We start from the raw sequence: 15545 nt of genomic DNA on the forward strand, positions 1-15545 counted from the left end.
TGCGGTGTCGTTCTGTGTTTTTTTTGGTTCGTAACTCAATGGGAAAATTGGATTCCTTCACTGTTGGTTGTTCTAATGCCGCTTTTCCACTACAAACGCGGCTGAGTCGGGCTGAGCCGTGCCGTGCTGAGCGGGGCTGTTGGAGTTGCATTTCGACTACAACCGCGCTGAACCGTGCTGGCTGGAAGTGGGTGGACACATTGGGTGGAGTTAGCGAAAGTGGGTGGACGTCATGTGATGTCGTTAAGCAGCGCAAACAGTGACATCAGTGAGCTTTTAAGTGGTAGTCTCACAGCCCGGATAGTAAACAATAAACATGGAGTCGTTAGTGTTGCTGGTCTTGGTGCTGTGGCTTGTTGTCACCGACAACGCCAACAGATACTGGCAAGAGCGTATAGATGAGGCGAGGCGCATAAGGCTTCAGAAATTCTCGTAATTCGTAATTATTATTCTTCCGGGTTTACGGTGTTTACAGATCCCAGCGTGCTCGTGGGGCGTGTGTGGGCATGTGAGGACGCTCCTCCTCACCAATCAGTGCACAGGGGAGTGTCTGCTCACGCCCCCAGCCTCACTCGGCTCGCTTTGGCTCGCTTCAGCCCCACTCCAAAACCGTGCGAGTTTTAGGGGCTAAGCAGGGCTGAAGCGAGCCGAGTCGTGCTGTTCTTTGGTAGTCGAAACGCGAGCCGTGTCGGGCTGAAGTGAGCTGAAGCGAGCTGAAAAAGGGTAGTGGAAAAGGGCCATTAGACTCTTCTCGACTCTGTTCAATTGTAAGTCAAGTTTTGCGTTGCAGTAAAGGCTAAAGGGAATCCTAATACCGCTTTTGAATAATTCCCTGCTAAAATGACCTTCAGTAAGCTCAAACTAAAGAGGTTTATTTTAGCTTGATGGTGCACAGGGCGCCCAAAATCAAGTCTTTTCTTATTAGAGGCTGGAGTGGAGCCTAAATTTTATATGCAATGGAGAGGCCGAGCTGTATCTGTGCAAATATTTGAATTGTGCCAGTTTGTTTGGTATAAACCAAATTAAATCCAATTTGATATGTGGATAACTAAGAAAAAATAAGGAATACTTACAGCGTCCACTTTTTTCCTTGAAAAAAATAAGAATATTTTTCAGAACCCAGGGGGAACGCTGAGTGTCTGCACTCATGCTTTGAGAACTGCCTTTGCGAATGAATATTCGTGAACGTGCAACGTGATTAGTGTGGAAGAGGGGGGTGGGTTCGAGCCCAGTGACCGGCGAGGGCCTTTCTGTGTGGAGTTTGCATGTTCTCCCCGTGTCCACGTGGGTTTCCTCCGGGTGCTCCGGTTTCCCCCACAGTCCAAAGACATGCAGGTTAGGTTAATTGGTGGCTCTAAATTGACCGTAGGTGTGAATGTGAGTGTGAATGGTTATGTGTCTGTTACCCCTTTTCCACCAAATCAGTTCCAGGGCTGGTTCGGGCCCAGTGCTGGTGCTGGTTCACAACTCGTTCAACTTGCGAGCCAGCTGAGAACCAGTTTGCTTTTCCATCGCTCGCGGTGCTAAGGGAAGCCACGTCATTATGTCGCTGTATACGTCAGTTACGTCGCTACGTTTGCATAAACCTTGGCGCGAATATCGAAGCAAAAACAACACGGAAGAAGCAGCAGCAACAACAACAGTAATAATAATAATAATAATAATAATGGATGACTTCGCGTTTGTACAGCTGCTGCTTCTTGTCGCTTAAAAATGGCGATCTTTCGCGGTCTTGTTGTTGGTCTTAACAACTCCGCCCCCCCCGCTAACGTAAGCGGTTCTTTCCTCTGGCCCAGCAGAGAGTTGGTGCTAGCCTGGAACTGGTTTTTCTGGCCCCAGAGCCAGTTCTTTGTCAGTGGAAACAGAACCTGGTTCCAAACTAAGCACTGGCCCCGAACCAGCCCTGGAACTGCTTTGGTGGAAAAGGGGCATGTGTCAGCCCTGTGATGACCTGGCGACTTGTCCAGGGTGTACCCCGCCTTTCGCCCATAGTCAGCTGGGATAGGCTCCAGCTTGCCTGCGACCCTGTAGAACAGGATAAAGCGGCTACAGATAATGGATGGAACAGGAAGTCCCTCAATTCAGCTGTATGGAAGAGGACTGTTTAGACTAGGGATGCACCGATCCATATTTTTTCACTTCCGATCCCGATACCTGAATTTGAATATCTGCCGATACCGATACTATTCCGATACCAAAACTATTTCAATATTATCATTATTGGTAAAAACTCATCTCTACAGGCAACTATGATATGAACAAATGGATGCATGTGTGTACCAAAAGGCAACTTGAGGGAAGTATAAGGTCAGAAAACAGGAAATCCTGTAAACAGGAAATCCTGTTAACAGTAACAATCCCATCCTGAAAACAAGTATGCAACTGTAAGGATTTCAAATTGACTGTCATTTATTAAACTCAAGACAGAAGGGCTGCTTTCACATCTTCACAAATTAAGTAGCTATAGGCTCTTGGAGCCACAACAAAGCAAAAAAGTTTTCACATCTAAAATGGCCTTCAGTGTGATCATTCACAGCAGCAATAAAACATTCTTGCTCAAGGAGCAGCCACAATTCAAGGTTGTCAAATACTTGAAATCAAAGTGCAATATAAAGTATAAAGTGCAATGTAAGTTTCACACCCACCATCAATAAAACAGTGTACATCTGAACAGCACAAATGGAGGTTTGACTTAGAATGTGACCTGGATTAAACTTGCACCAGAGTCTAACTATTCTTCAAAAGAAAATAAACAGTAAATGACTCCTCAAAAAGTTAACACTTGCCCCTTTTCCACCAAATCAGTTCCAGGGCTGGTTCGGGGCCAGTGCTTGGTTTGGAACCGGGTTTTCTGTTTCCACTGACAAAGAACTGGCTCTGGGGCCAGAAAAACCAGTTCCAGGCTAGCACCAACTCTCTGCTGGGCCAGAGGAAAGAACCGCTTACGTCAGCGGGGGGGGGGCGGAGTTGTTAAGACCGACAACAATAACAAGACCTCGAAAGATCGCCATTTTTAAGCGATGAGAAGCAGCAGCTGTACAAACGCGAAGTCATTTATTATTGTTGCTGCTGCTTCTTCCGTGTTTTTGCTTTGATATTCGCGCCAAGGTTTATGCAAATGTAGCGACATAACTGACGTATACAGCGACGTAATGACGTATACGACGACGTAACCGACGTATAGAGCCCTGCAGTCCCGCGGGACTCGCGGGACCCGCCGCAAAGCAGTGCGGCACGGGACAAATTTTGAAAGCTCATTGCGGGCGGGACCAGGAGTGCACATATGCGGGCGGGAGTGGGAGTGCACATATGCGGGCGGGAGAGGTGATAAGCTGCAGTCCTGTTAACTTAAAAACGTGTTTAAAATAAAATTTATAAATTATTAATTTGTCTATCATATATAATTTGTGCTGGATATTTTATTTGGCATCAATAAAAACATTTTAAGATGCCTAAATTTGCAGAGAGAGTCAGATTGCCAGATTGAGTGAGGAATGGCATCTTAAATTTGCCATTGATCACCCTAATGGGCAATCCTTTGATCACTCTAATGACTCGCCGTTCACACCCAGCCTCCAGTGACCGACACTAATGCCGCTTTTCCACTACAAACGCGGCTGAGCCGTGCTGAGTCGAGCTGAGCGGCGCTGTTGGGGTTGCATTTCGACTACAACCGCGCTGAACCGTGCTGGCTGGAAGTGGGTGGACACATTGGGTGGAGTTAGCAAAAGTGAGTGGACATCAGGTGATGTCGTTAAGCAGCGCAAACAGTGACATCAGTGATCTTTTAAGCGGTAGTCTCACGACCCGAATAGTAAACAATAAACATGGAGGACATGGAGTCGTTAGTGTTGCTGGTCTTGGTGCTATGGCTTGTTGTCACCGACAACGCGGACAGATACTGGCAAGAGCGTCTAGATGAGGCGAGGCGCATAAGGCTTCATAATTCTCGTAATTCTTCTCCTTCCGGGTTTGCGGTGTTTACAGATCCCAGCGCGCTCGCGGGGCGTGTGGGCATGTGAGGACACTCCTCCTCACCAATCAGTGCACAGGGGAGTGTCTGCTCACGCCCCCAGCCTCACTCGGCTCGCTTTGGCTCGGTTCAGCCCCACTCCAAAACGGTGCGAGTTTTAGGGGCTAAGCAGGGCTGAAGCAAGCTGAGTCGTGCCGGTTTTTGGTAGTCGAAACGCGAGCCGTGTCGGGCTGAAGCGAGCTGAAGTGAGCTGAAAAAGGGTAGTGGAAAAGGGCCATAACATGATGCCTTAATGACACCTTAGATGAGCTGGTCATCAGAATTCTGATTCTGATCCAGGAGAGGATAAATATCTCTCGTACGTTTCCGATTCCTTTCCTCTTCCGTGTTTGAGATCTCCGATCATGGCAGAAGAGCAGAGCTCCTTTACTGAAGCTCATGGTGCTTCAAAAGTAAGTGCTGCTTTAAAAAGAGGTACATTTACCGTTAAAAAGTCAAGAGTCCTGAAATCGGACATTTGGAAGTCGTTCTCACTCGTGTACGACGCAGAGGGAAATCAGCTGCCCTTTGCTTGCTGTGATAAGTGCCAAAAGGTTCTGACATACAACGGCCATAAATCAGGTACATCAGGCCTGAATCGCCATGTATGTACTGTCTTAAAAGGACAACAATTGTTGGAGTTCAGAGGGAACAACTCAAAAGTGACGGATGCGTTGAAGGCAAAGACCGTGGAGAAATGTTGATTTTGTTGCTGCGGACCTCCGCCCGTATGACAGCATCGCTGAACAATATGGCTGAACAATAAATGTACCAAATTTCCACTTGGAATTACGTGCTCGCCTGTCTTTATCTCCTCTCATCTCATTATCTCTAGCCGCTTTATCCTGTTCTACAGGGTCGCAGGCAAGCTGGAGCCTATCCCAGCTGACTACGGGCGAAAGGCGGGGTACACCCTGGACAAGTCGCCAGGTCATCACAGGGCTGACACATAGACACAGACAACCATTCACACTCACATTCACACCTACGGTCAATTTAGAGTCACCAGTTAACCTAAGGTTCTTTCAAGTACATCTGCATCTGGATAACCACTGCCTGGGTACCTCCTGCAGGTTCATCATGCTCCTCCAGAATTCTGTTGTACAGACTGCTGAAGCTGGTTTTCATTGTGCTTGGAGTACCACCACCAGTACTTGGCCCAGCTTCCATGCAAGCAACCTTTTCTGCTGGCTCAGCCTCTGTTGTCCCTGCTTCATCAGCTGAGGCCCTGAGCAGTGCTTGCTCCATCTTCTCAAGCTCTTGTGTCAAGAGAGCCTTCCCCCTCCTGGCAGTTTCTCCACTAGTAAAGAATCGGACACAAAAATGAAAGATTGAGTACAATTTATTTGTTGCTACTGAAAGACAGCAGACAGGCGCGCGCACATAGTCTGGCTAACGCGACTTCAAAGCTCTGCGAGCATTTGGTCTGGCAAAGCTATTAAGCCCAACCGTTTCCCAAAGTGCGTGGTTGAAATGCCTCAGTTTGCTACTGGTCGAAGCCAGAAAAGGCTGTGACGAAGCTTAAACCAATCACATCACTCTTTCCTCTGACGTATGTGACGCGACGGGGCTAACTGGTAGATTAAACTCTTACCGAAGCCGGTCGGGAGCAAGGCGAAAACGTCCTTCCTTTCAATAAATACCTCCAGGGCTGCTCTTTGCTCCGTTTTCAATGAGAACTTGCTCCATGTTCGTAATGTTTCTAGTGAATGAAGCGCTTCCGGCATAGATTCTGTAAACAATCTACGGCTTCCAGTCGCAGTTCTACTATGTCACTGCCTTGAACACGCCTCTACCCAGGGCCGTTGGAGATGCTCAAAGTTGATTGGCTCCCAATTTTTGGGAGCTTGGAAGAGCTGTAGATAGCTTGCCTTGCCAGACTAAGCTCGCAACAGGCCCTCGTGTTGCGTCACGCTTAGGATGGGCGGGCCCAGGCTAAGTTACAGCTACCGGCCTAAGTCACTGTTTTCTCCAGCAAACCCCACTCGTTGGCTGACAACGTTGCAGGTAAATTGTGGTCGGCAGAATATGCACAGAGGGGTCGCTTCTCTTTCAGAAGGCTCTTGATCAGGGCTCGAAATTAACTTTTTTTCTTTGTGTCCCCCAGTGGTCCCGAATTCTGTGTTGTATTGTCCCGAATGGAAGCAATAGTGTCCCCATTTTTTTCCTCTCTGAAATAACCAGTGGTTAATATTATCATATGAAGTCTCATCTCATCTCATTATCTCTAGCCGCTTTATCCTGCCCTACAGGGTCGCAGGCAAGCCGGAGCCCATCCCAGCTGACCACGGGCGAAAGGCGGGGTACACCCTGGACAAGTCGCCAGGTCATCACAGGGCTGACACATAGACACAGACAACCATTCACACTCACATTCACACCTACGCTCAATTTAGAGTCACCAGTTAACCTAACCTGCATGTCTTTGGACTGTGGGGGAAACCGGAGCACCCGGAGGAAACCCACGCGGACACGGGGAGAACATGCAAACTCCGCACAGAAGGGCCCTCGCCGGCCCCGGGGCTCGAACCCAGGACCTTCTTGCTGTGAGGCGACAGCGCTAACCACTACACCACCGTGCCGCCCATCATATGAAGTTACTATTATATTTGTAACTATGCGATTTTGAACCCTTTATATCATTTTTACAATAAGTCACAAGACACAAGCGACACATGTCCTGTACATCATCTACTTCAAAATTAGTTATTGCATTTTCAGTTTATTAAACTTTGGCGATCTCACTGTATGAATAGATACCTGTTTATTTAAAGGGGCCAACTAGCTCATTCAGAAAATGTTTCAACTCACTACATCTGCAGTACACTTTAGTTGAAAATAAGACCCCTTTTATGTTCATTTCATCTACTTATACCTTGAATATCTGTTGGCACTTATAAGGCCAACTTATCATTTTCACCATTACCGTTATCCATTACCGTTATCCATTTTTATGAACTTTCCGTTATCCATTTTTATGAACTTTCCGTTATCCATTACCATTATCCATTACCGTTATCCATTTTTATGAACTTTCCGTTATCCATTTTTATGAACTTTCGCTGCCGGGTGCAAATGTTAGCAACATCAGCATAGTGCCAGCAGGTCCGAGCCTAGTTGTGCTGCTGACTGACTAAACTTTCTGAACTAGAAAGACACCAAGAAAACTCACTTATTCTGTTGAACGGTATCTTCCGTCAATATCATCCACATCATTCCTGTTGTATTTTATAACGTGTCTAACAGTGTTCATTAAGTTCATTCAGTTGCTCGCGTTGCCTGCAGACCAGGCGATGACACTTTGGATCCTGAAGGTCCCGGAGACGTTATGTCTGGGCTTTCAGTTTCTTCCCCGCGGTCGGTCCGCTTCAACCACTTCAGCATTTTTGTTCTGGCAAGAGTCGGCGCAGCGTGTGCGGTAGCAATTCCATTCCAAGTCCATATAATGCGGACTCCGGCCGAAGATTCTAGAACAGAATGCGCTGCTCTGTAGCCTACGGATGCAGGTGCATCGAAAGTGTAGCTACTATGTATTTTTCGCTGTTAACGTTTTAAAATTAAAATTGACAAATTAGGTGAATGTCTACGTATGTGTTACGGCTTTGTAAATAATATTAATGTAGAACTTTTTTTCTAGATCTATTTTTTTCCATTGTCCCGGGATTGTCCCAGATATGATAATGTTGTGTCCCGATGACATTTTTTATGGTCCCCGGGACATCGGGACACCGTTAGTTTCGAGCGCTGCTCTTGATCATATAAAAGGAACTGTTCCATCTTATTTGAACATCCTGAACAAGTCGAGTTGGTGTAATTGTAGTTCCCCCACCTTGCATTTCACGTTGCAGGTCTTCCAAGCGAGACTGTGGGAGTTGTGAGTGCTTGAAGTGTGCGACGATCTTCCTGCTGTTTGCTAAGGCATCACTAACGCTGCGTTGTGATAGTAGCCCCTCGTGCACAATGAGCTGCGGCATGTGAGCAAAACAGCCCAGACTAGAAACTGCCATGTCTTCCATTGCAGCCTTCATGTTGCTTGCATTGTCCCGTAGAATTACATGCACTTTTTCTAGCGGGATCTCCCAGTGATTTAACATCTCTGTAATGGATGCTGCGATTGTAGCTCGGTTGTGTGAGCCTCTGCACTTTTTTACCTGGAGCACCGCACAACAGAGCTTGTGTGTATCGCGGTCAATCCAGTGCACAGTGAGGCTCATCAGTGACATTGGGCAGACATCTGACGTCCAAATATCTGTAGTAAAGCTCAGAGCTGGAACTCTTTTTTTAACTTCTCAGCTAACTTGGTTGACACTCGGTTGTATAGTTCAGGTAGCGCTGTCTCTGATAAATATCTCCTGGATGGTAAACTGTATCTCGGCTGTAAGTGCTCGATCAGGCTGCGAAATCCTTCGTTTTCGACAACTGACAACGGTTGGTCATCGAGTACGATGAAGTTAAGCAACTTCTCAGTGATCCCTTTAGCTTTAGCGTTGTCTGGTGAAAGTTTGCCTGTTTGAAATGACTGCTCAAGTGATTGCTGCCGGCTACTTTGGTGTTTCGGCCCCATGGCTACGAAGTCATCGTGCTCTTTAGGGTGGTGCTTTTTCAGATGCTTTATTAAGTTTGTGGCATTGTATGTCGCAACGGAGCTTCCGCCTCTCGGTACAACAGCTTTGCAAGCATTGCACGTTGCTGTCTTGCTTTGCAGTGTTTCAAGTACCGTAAAAAGTATTTCCACACAGCTGACATGTTGTGGTGAAAAATTGGTTAGCTTGCTGCTCCATCCACGCTCGCCTGCTAGCTCGCTCCAAACTGTGGGATGGATTTCCTGAACGGAAGTGTGTCTCCTCATTAGGGCCTCTGCATGCTCTTGCGACAAGGCTTTGGCAGATAGCTTTTCGTAGACAGTTGTAATTTATCGTTGAGCGGGGAGTAATAGGCGTGCGCGATGTTATTCACCGCCACAATGCAAGGGGGCGCGAAGTCGCGAAATCACTAGGAGTAGTTGGTGGGTGTGGTTAGTGGAGTGTTTATCCTCCGGTTACTTATAATGACCAGAACTGGAGTCGTATAGATGTACGTACTTCCTCACTTCCTCGATCAACCGTTCTTCGTGCTGCTCCATCTTCGCTCGTGTTTTTAAAAATGGCGGTCGTGAAAACAAACCAAACTGGGAAAGTAGGGAAGCGGAAGTCAAATCAAATCAAGTTTATTTGTACAGCGCTTTTAACAATAAACATTGTCGCAAAGCAGCTTTACAGAATTTGAACAACTTAAAACATGAGCTAATTTTATCCCTAATCTATCCCCAATGAGCGAGCCTGTGGCGACGGTGGCAAGGAAAAACTCCCTCAGACGACATGAGGAAGAAACCTCGAGAGGAACCAGACTCAAAAGGGAACCCATCCTCATTTGGGCAACAACAGACAGCCTGACTATAATATTAACAGTTTTAACAGGTATAACCCTCAACTGTCCTCATGGGGCCGTCCTTCACAGGAGTGGGGCGATAAAACTCCGACCAGACACAGGGCACCAGGATGGATCAAGCAGGTCCGAGGGGCAGAAGAGGCCAGCATCTCAATCCCAGGATCAACATGTAACTCAGAGGGACAGATTGGGGGGGGGGGGGGAGAGAGAGAGAGAGAGAAAGAAAACATGTTGTTAGGTATGCCCTAAAAATGACAAGTATTAAATCTGTGTGGTAGGCTCGCAGAGACGAGAGTCTTTACATCAGGCATAACACACAATGGCATGTTAATATGGTAAAAAATATATCATGACCTGCTCTGGCTGGATGCTTGATTGGGTGATGGGAGCACACTCCTCAGCAATGATGAGATGCAGATGGGACCCTTAGGCCTGGCCAAGACAATTCAGTTACATTTCACCGGGTCTGGGACATGCGACAGAATGTCTGATGGCCGATTCCCTGCAGGCTACGATAGCCAGTTGAGGTCCCCACCGTCTCCACCAAAAGATTTCCAGTTGACTCCATGTAACTCAGAGGGACAGATTTGGGGTGGGGGGGGAGAGAAAGAAAACACAGGTGGTTAGGTATGCCCAATGTCACCTGAATAAGTAGGAACAGTATACATATTGCACCGAGTACAAGCAGGGACTCCGGCAACTAACTATGACAGCATAACTAAAAGGGGAGAGCCAGGAGGTAACACAAGCATGAGGGAGCCCCGGGACATAAAGCAGCCAGCCACTACACCGTCAACAAACTCGAGTGAGCAAGCGAGTGGGGACTGACAGCATCCATACATCCCAGTTTACCAAAACACTGTCTGAGGACCCTCCAGATCTACTCCTTTACCTCATAAACACCATTAACAAAAGGCTTGACTAAACAGACATGTTTTCAGCCGAGACTTAAACACTGAGACTGTGTCTGATTCCCGAACACTACTTGGAAGGCTGTTCCATAACTGTGGGGCTTTGTAAGAAAAGGCTCTGCCCCCTGATGTAGCCTTCACTATACGAGGTACCAGCAGATAGCCTGCACCTTTTGATCTAAGTAGGTGTGGCGGGTCATAGAGGAGCAGAAGTTCACTCAGGTACTGTGGTGCAAGACCATTCGGTGCTTTAAAGATCAATAGTAGTATTTTATAATCAATACGAAATTTGATTGGGAGCCAATGCAGTGTGGATAAGACAGGCGTGATGTGATGTCATATTTTCTAGTTCTAGTAAGGACTCTTGCTGCGGCATTTTGAACTAACTGGAGCTTGTTTATGCACTTATTGGAACATCCAGACAGTAAGGCATTACAATAATCCAACCTGGAGGTAACGAAAGCATGGACTAGTTTTTCTGCATCATGCAATGACATTAAATTTCTTATCTTTGCAATATTTCTGAGATGAAAGAAAGCTATCCGGGTGATGTTATCAATGTGAGTTTCGAATGAAAGACTGGGGTCAATAATCACTCCGAGGTCTTTTACTGCTGCACGTGAAGAAACAGAAAGGTCATCCAGAGTTACTGTGTAATCAGAAAACTTACTTCTAGCTGTATGTGGTCCTAGCACAAGTACTTCAGTCTTGTCAGAGTTAAGCAGAAGGAAATTAATAAGCATCCAGTGTCTAATGTCCTTAACACATTCCTCAATTCTATTAAGCTGGTGTCTCTCATCAGGTTTTGCAGAGACATACAACTGTGTGTCATCAGCATAACAGTGGAAACTAATACAATGTTTACGAATAATATCACCCAGAGGTAACATGTATAGAGAAAAAAGCAGTGGACCCAAGACAGAACCTTGTGGAACACCAAACTTTACCTCGGTACGTCTAGAAAGTGCGTGTACAGCGGATGTAGAGTGGACCAATCAGAGCCCTCTTGTCTGCGAGGCTTCTGTGGTGGTCACAATTTTTGGGAGGTGCGCGCAGAGCGTCTGCGAAGGTGGGGGGGCTACGCAGACGCTATCTGCGACGCCATCTGCGAGGACTGGGTTGTCAGCATAAATTGGCCTTTACTGTGTGTCTCATTGAGATTTGCCTCTGTTCAGGAAATCCATTCCACATTTTGCAATCAGGTAGCAGTGCAGCCAACAGGGAATCACTTGTGGAGTCATTCCAGCAGACAGTATGTGTACAGACATGTCTCATGGATCGGAAATCTTTGCAGGTTGGATCGGAAATTTCCGATCCGTGAATAACGTTGATATCGGAACCCGATATCGGATCGGCGCCATCCCTAGTTTAGACAGGATGAAAAGGGAGCTGTGGTGCTTTATCTTTGTGGGGTTTTGACCAAAACATGTCCCAGACGTTTCATTAAGACCTCAGGGAAGTGTGTCAACTTTTACTGAGAAACTCAAAACAAACTCCACTCTTGCAAATGAGTCTTTGACCCAGTTCACACATCATTTCAGATGTGAAATGTATCCGAATCGAATCAAAAGCCGATTCGCTGGTTAGTGAGATCACAATGCAGTTGTATTTTAATAAATGTGTTAAAATGTCAACTTTGACTATGTTCAGACTGCACCCTGAAACGACCCATATCCGATTTTTTTTTTTTTTTGCCCATATGCGACCTGTATCCGATTTGTTATTGACAGTCTGAACGACACAGATCCGATTTTTTCACATGCGACCCAGGCCGCTTGGATATGTGGTCTTAATTCCGATGCATATCCGTCATTTTCACATGCGACTGCAGTCTGACCGGACAGGTCGCATTCATGCGACCTACACGTCATCAACAAGAGACAAACGTCACTATTCTGCGTTGGCTAATCCCGCCTCTTTGGTGGAAAACAACAACATTTGTACAGTTTTCAGAATTTAAATATTCTTTTATAGAATTGATCAAGCTAATGGTGGATTTGGTAGGGACCTGGATGTTGATCTGTTAGCCTGATTAAATAAAACAGTTTCTATAACTGATTTATAACTTAAACCATCCTGTATTACAAGATTATAAGATTGTTCTGGAAATTTCCAGTAATTTGACACCTTCGGTCTCATTAGTCTGCTGCCCACATTAATCAGATTATTGTGTGAGTTCCGCCGCCGCCACAAAAACCACATCGCCAGGTCTCGCCTCATCTCCATGCTTTACTTGCAAACTTGAAGAGTGCGCTTTTTTTTTTGTTTACGTATTACGTAGATGTGCTTATTACGTGTCAATTTGCACATGCGGGACACTTTTGTGTCGTTTTCCGTTCATATTGGAGATCGCATACAAGTCTCATATAATTGGTAATGTGAACGGCCTAACAAAAAAATTGGATTTCACAACAAATCGGATATGGGTCGTTTCAGGTTGCAGTCTGAACGTAGTGTTTGATTAAACTCTTGTGCCCTTTTTTTTTTTTTTTAAATTCAAATGATTATGTAAATATTATGGTTTTCATTGAAATCGAATTTCCTTTTAAAGCACCACCTTCAGCAGTGTCATGGAAAATGCAAATTACTGTTTTGTTTTTGGTTGGGGTGGTGGTTGGGGTGGAAACGGGTTTTGGGTGACTGACATGTCTACACTTGTCTAAACCGCATCTCCGATTGAAACATTTTAAACGTGTCTTTTGCTGAATTTACACTTGCATTAGTGTGTGGATAGGCTATAATTAGATCAGACGGGGTTTTTTTTTTTTTTTTGGTTTTCCCCTTTCTCTCTATTTGTTCTCACGTGACTTGTTCACCATTTTTGAGTGTGTAGTGTGCAATTTTAAGTCACATTTGATTTTCCTGCCTTTTGACCCTGTTTGACTGACTTCCCTTTATTTTTTGCAGTGTGCGGAGGCAAGTGACTGGAAAAGCGCCAAGAGTATTTACGAATTCTCTGCCAGAGACATAGACGGGAACGAGGTGTCTCTGGAGAAGTACAGGTGAGGACGTGGTCCCGTTTTTTTTATTTTTGGGATGATCAGTTTAATCAGTTCGGTGTTGCGTTTTGTTTTTCTGCTTAAACAACTAAGTTTGAAGGCTGATATGATTTATGATCATATCGCAATACGTTTTCTCCTGATAGTTTTGTTTGTGATTTAAAGTGACTTGAGACAGTTAACTCTGCAGTCGCACTCAGATGGGAACCAAAACATTCATCAGATGAAAAGTGAAGGCTTCAGTGATATAATAAAGTATGGTGAGCTTGTTAGGTGAAGGCTGAGAGGAATAAGCTGTAGTGTTCACGTCGGATAAAAATGTAGTTTTCAGTATGGATAGCATCTTCGCTTCTTATCTGTCGTAAGCAAGAGAGATAAACAGTGGCTTTGGATGCTGAAAACACTTTCCAGTGTCTTGATGTGCGTTATTTTTCCCCGCATGTCCAGAGGCTTTGTATGCATCATCACGAACATAGCCTCTAAATGAGGCAAGACTCCAGTAAACTACACTCAGCTTGCTGCCATGCACACCAAGTACGCTGAGCAGGGTTTACGCATCTTGGGCTTCCCATGTAACCAGTTTGGAAAGCAGGTACGCTTCACATCAGTAATACACTTTCTGAAAGCTCAGGTGTTCTGTCTGATGTGGATCCATCCGTCTGTCCATATGTCCATGTAATGATGATCCATCAGGTTTTGATAGGCTACGTTCACACTGCAGGCTGAAGTGACTCAAATCCGATCTTTTCGCCCATATGTGACCTGTATCCGAGCTTTTATTGACAATATGAACGACACGGATCCGATTTTTTTTTTTTTTTTTTTCAAATCCGACCCAGGCCGTTTGGATATGTGGTCCTAATTCCGATTCCTATCCGCTCTTTTCATATGCGACTTCAGTCTGAACCGCCAGGTCGCATTCATCCGACTTGCACGTCATCAACAAGCCACAAACGTCACTATTCTGCGCTGAAGTAGGCGGCGGGTCTCTCAAAAAAAGTTACAACAACATGGCGCATAATCATAATAATAATTCATCCCACCCAGATTTAAATTCACTTCGTTCGGTCCCCCCCACTTTGCATAGGGCAAACCTCACGGAAAAATCAAAAGACTAATTACCATTCAGTTTATTGAGGTGCACAGCAGTGTATACATAGTTGCAACAACTCACATAAAACAAAACAAAGACTGATATTCGGTTGGTTGAGCTGCGCAGACTGCACAGGTTGCGAGCTCGAGCTTGGTTGCTATGGTAACCCACAACAAGTTTGACAGGCATATCGGGGTTGGGGTTGGTTTGCTGGCAGCTTTGTCCCCCCCCAGTTTTTTGTCCCCCCCAGTTCAAAAAAACGTATCTGCGCCCCTGCGCATGACATCAATGCGAGGGACGCTTCGGGCTGTGAAGGTTCTGAATCTTCTCAATGGAAGGACGCAGAGGTTAGGGAGCTGATTTCCATTTGGGGGGATGCAGCTATTCAAGCTAGATTGGATGGGTCATACCGCAACCGGGCGGTTTTACTTCCGTAAACACTGGCCATGCTCACTGCGTGTGACGTCGTCATATCCTGCAATGCGCATGCGGAACACTTTTAGGTCGCTTTTCGTTCATACTGAGGATCACATACAAGTCGCATATATTTGTTAATGTGAACGACCTCACAAAAAAATCGGATTTCACAAAAAAATCGGAATTGAGCATTAAGCCTTGCAGTGTGAACGTAGCGATAGTAACCAGGAGGGTGTGAGTTCAAATCTCAGAATGAATGAATTAAATAAATGTCTATGCAAACATAGCATTATGCCTTGGGAACCTTATCCAAGTTATACTGTAGTCCAAGTCGAGACTTTTCTGGGGGTTTATTTATTTTATTTATTTATTTACGAGCAAGGAAACCTATAGCTAAGCATGAAGCTATTAATAGTGCAGGGCTTTCCCCAAAGCATGGACACGCGATGCTCTGCTGCGCTGTGCGACATCAGCACCACGTTGTCACTTGGGTACCAAAAAAAAAAAAAAGTCAGTCAATAACATAAATTGAACAATGCAAAGTACTTTCTGCACCTAAATATCTCCTGTTCCCCTCTGAAAATGAGTAATAACTATATAGAAATGGGAAGATATGCACTGACTGCCGTTCGCAACCAACCGTACATAAAACCACGTTCTAGGCGCCGGTCGCTAGATGGCGCTGT

General features: G+C 45.6%; 1 protein-coding gene across 1 annotated transcript in view; it reads left to right on the plus strand.

Annotated features, from left to right (window-relative positions):
- Nucleotides 1-15545, plus strand: part of gpx4b (glutathione peroxidase 4b) — a 42249-nt gene that overhangs the window by 17571 nt on the left and 9133 nt on the right. The window contains exons 2-3 of the mRNA XM_060906302.1: nucleotides 13258-13352; nucleotides 13797-13941. Coding sequence (XP_060762285.1) covers nucleotides 13258-13352; nucleotides 13797-13941 — 240 coding nt within the window. The remainder of the gene's footprint in view (nucleotides 1-13257; nucleotides 13353-13796; nucleotides 13942-15545) is intronic.

Source organism: Neoarius graeffei, chromosome 23 (assembly GCF_027579695.1).
Source record: "Neoarius graeffei isolate fNeoGra1 chromosome 23, fNeoGra1.pri, whole genome shotgun sequence".
NCBI classification, from domain to species: domain Eukaryota; kingdom Metazoa; phylum Chordata; class Actinopteri; order Siluriformes; family Ariidae; genus Neoarius; species Neoarius graeffei.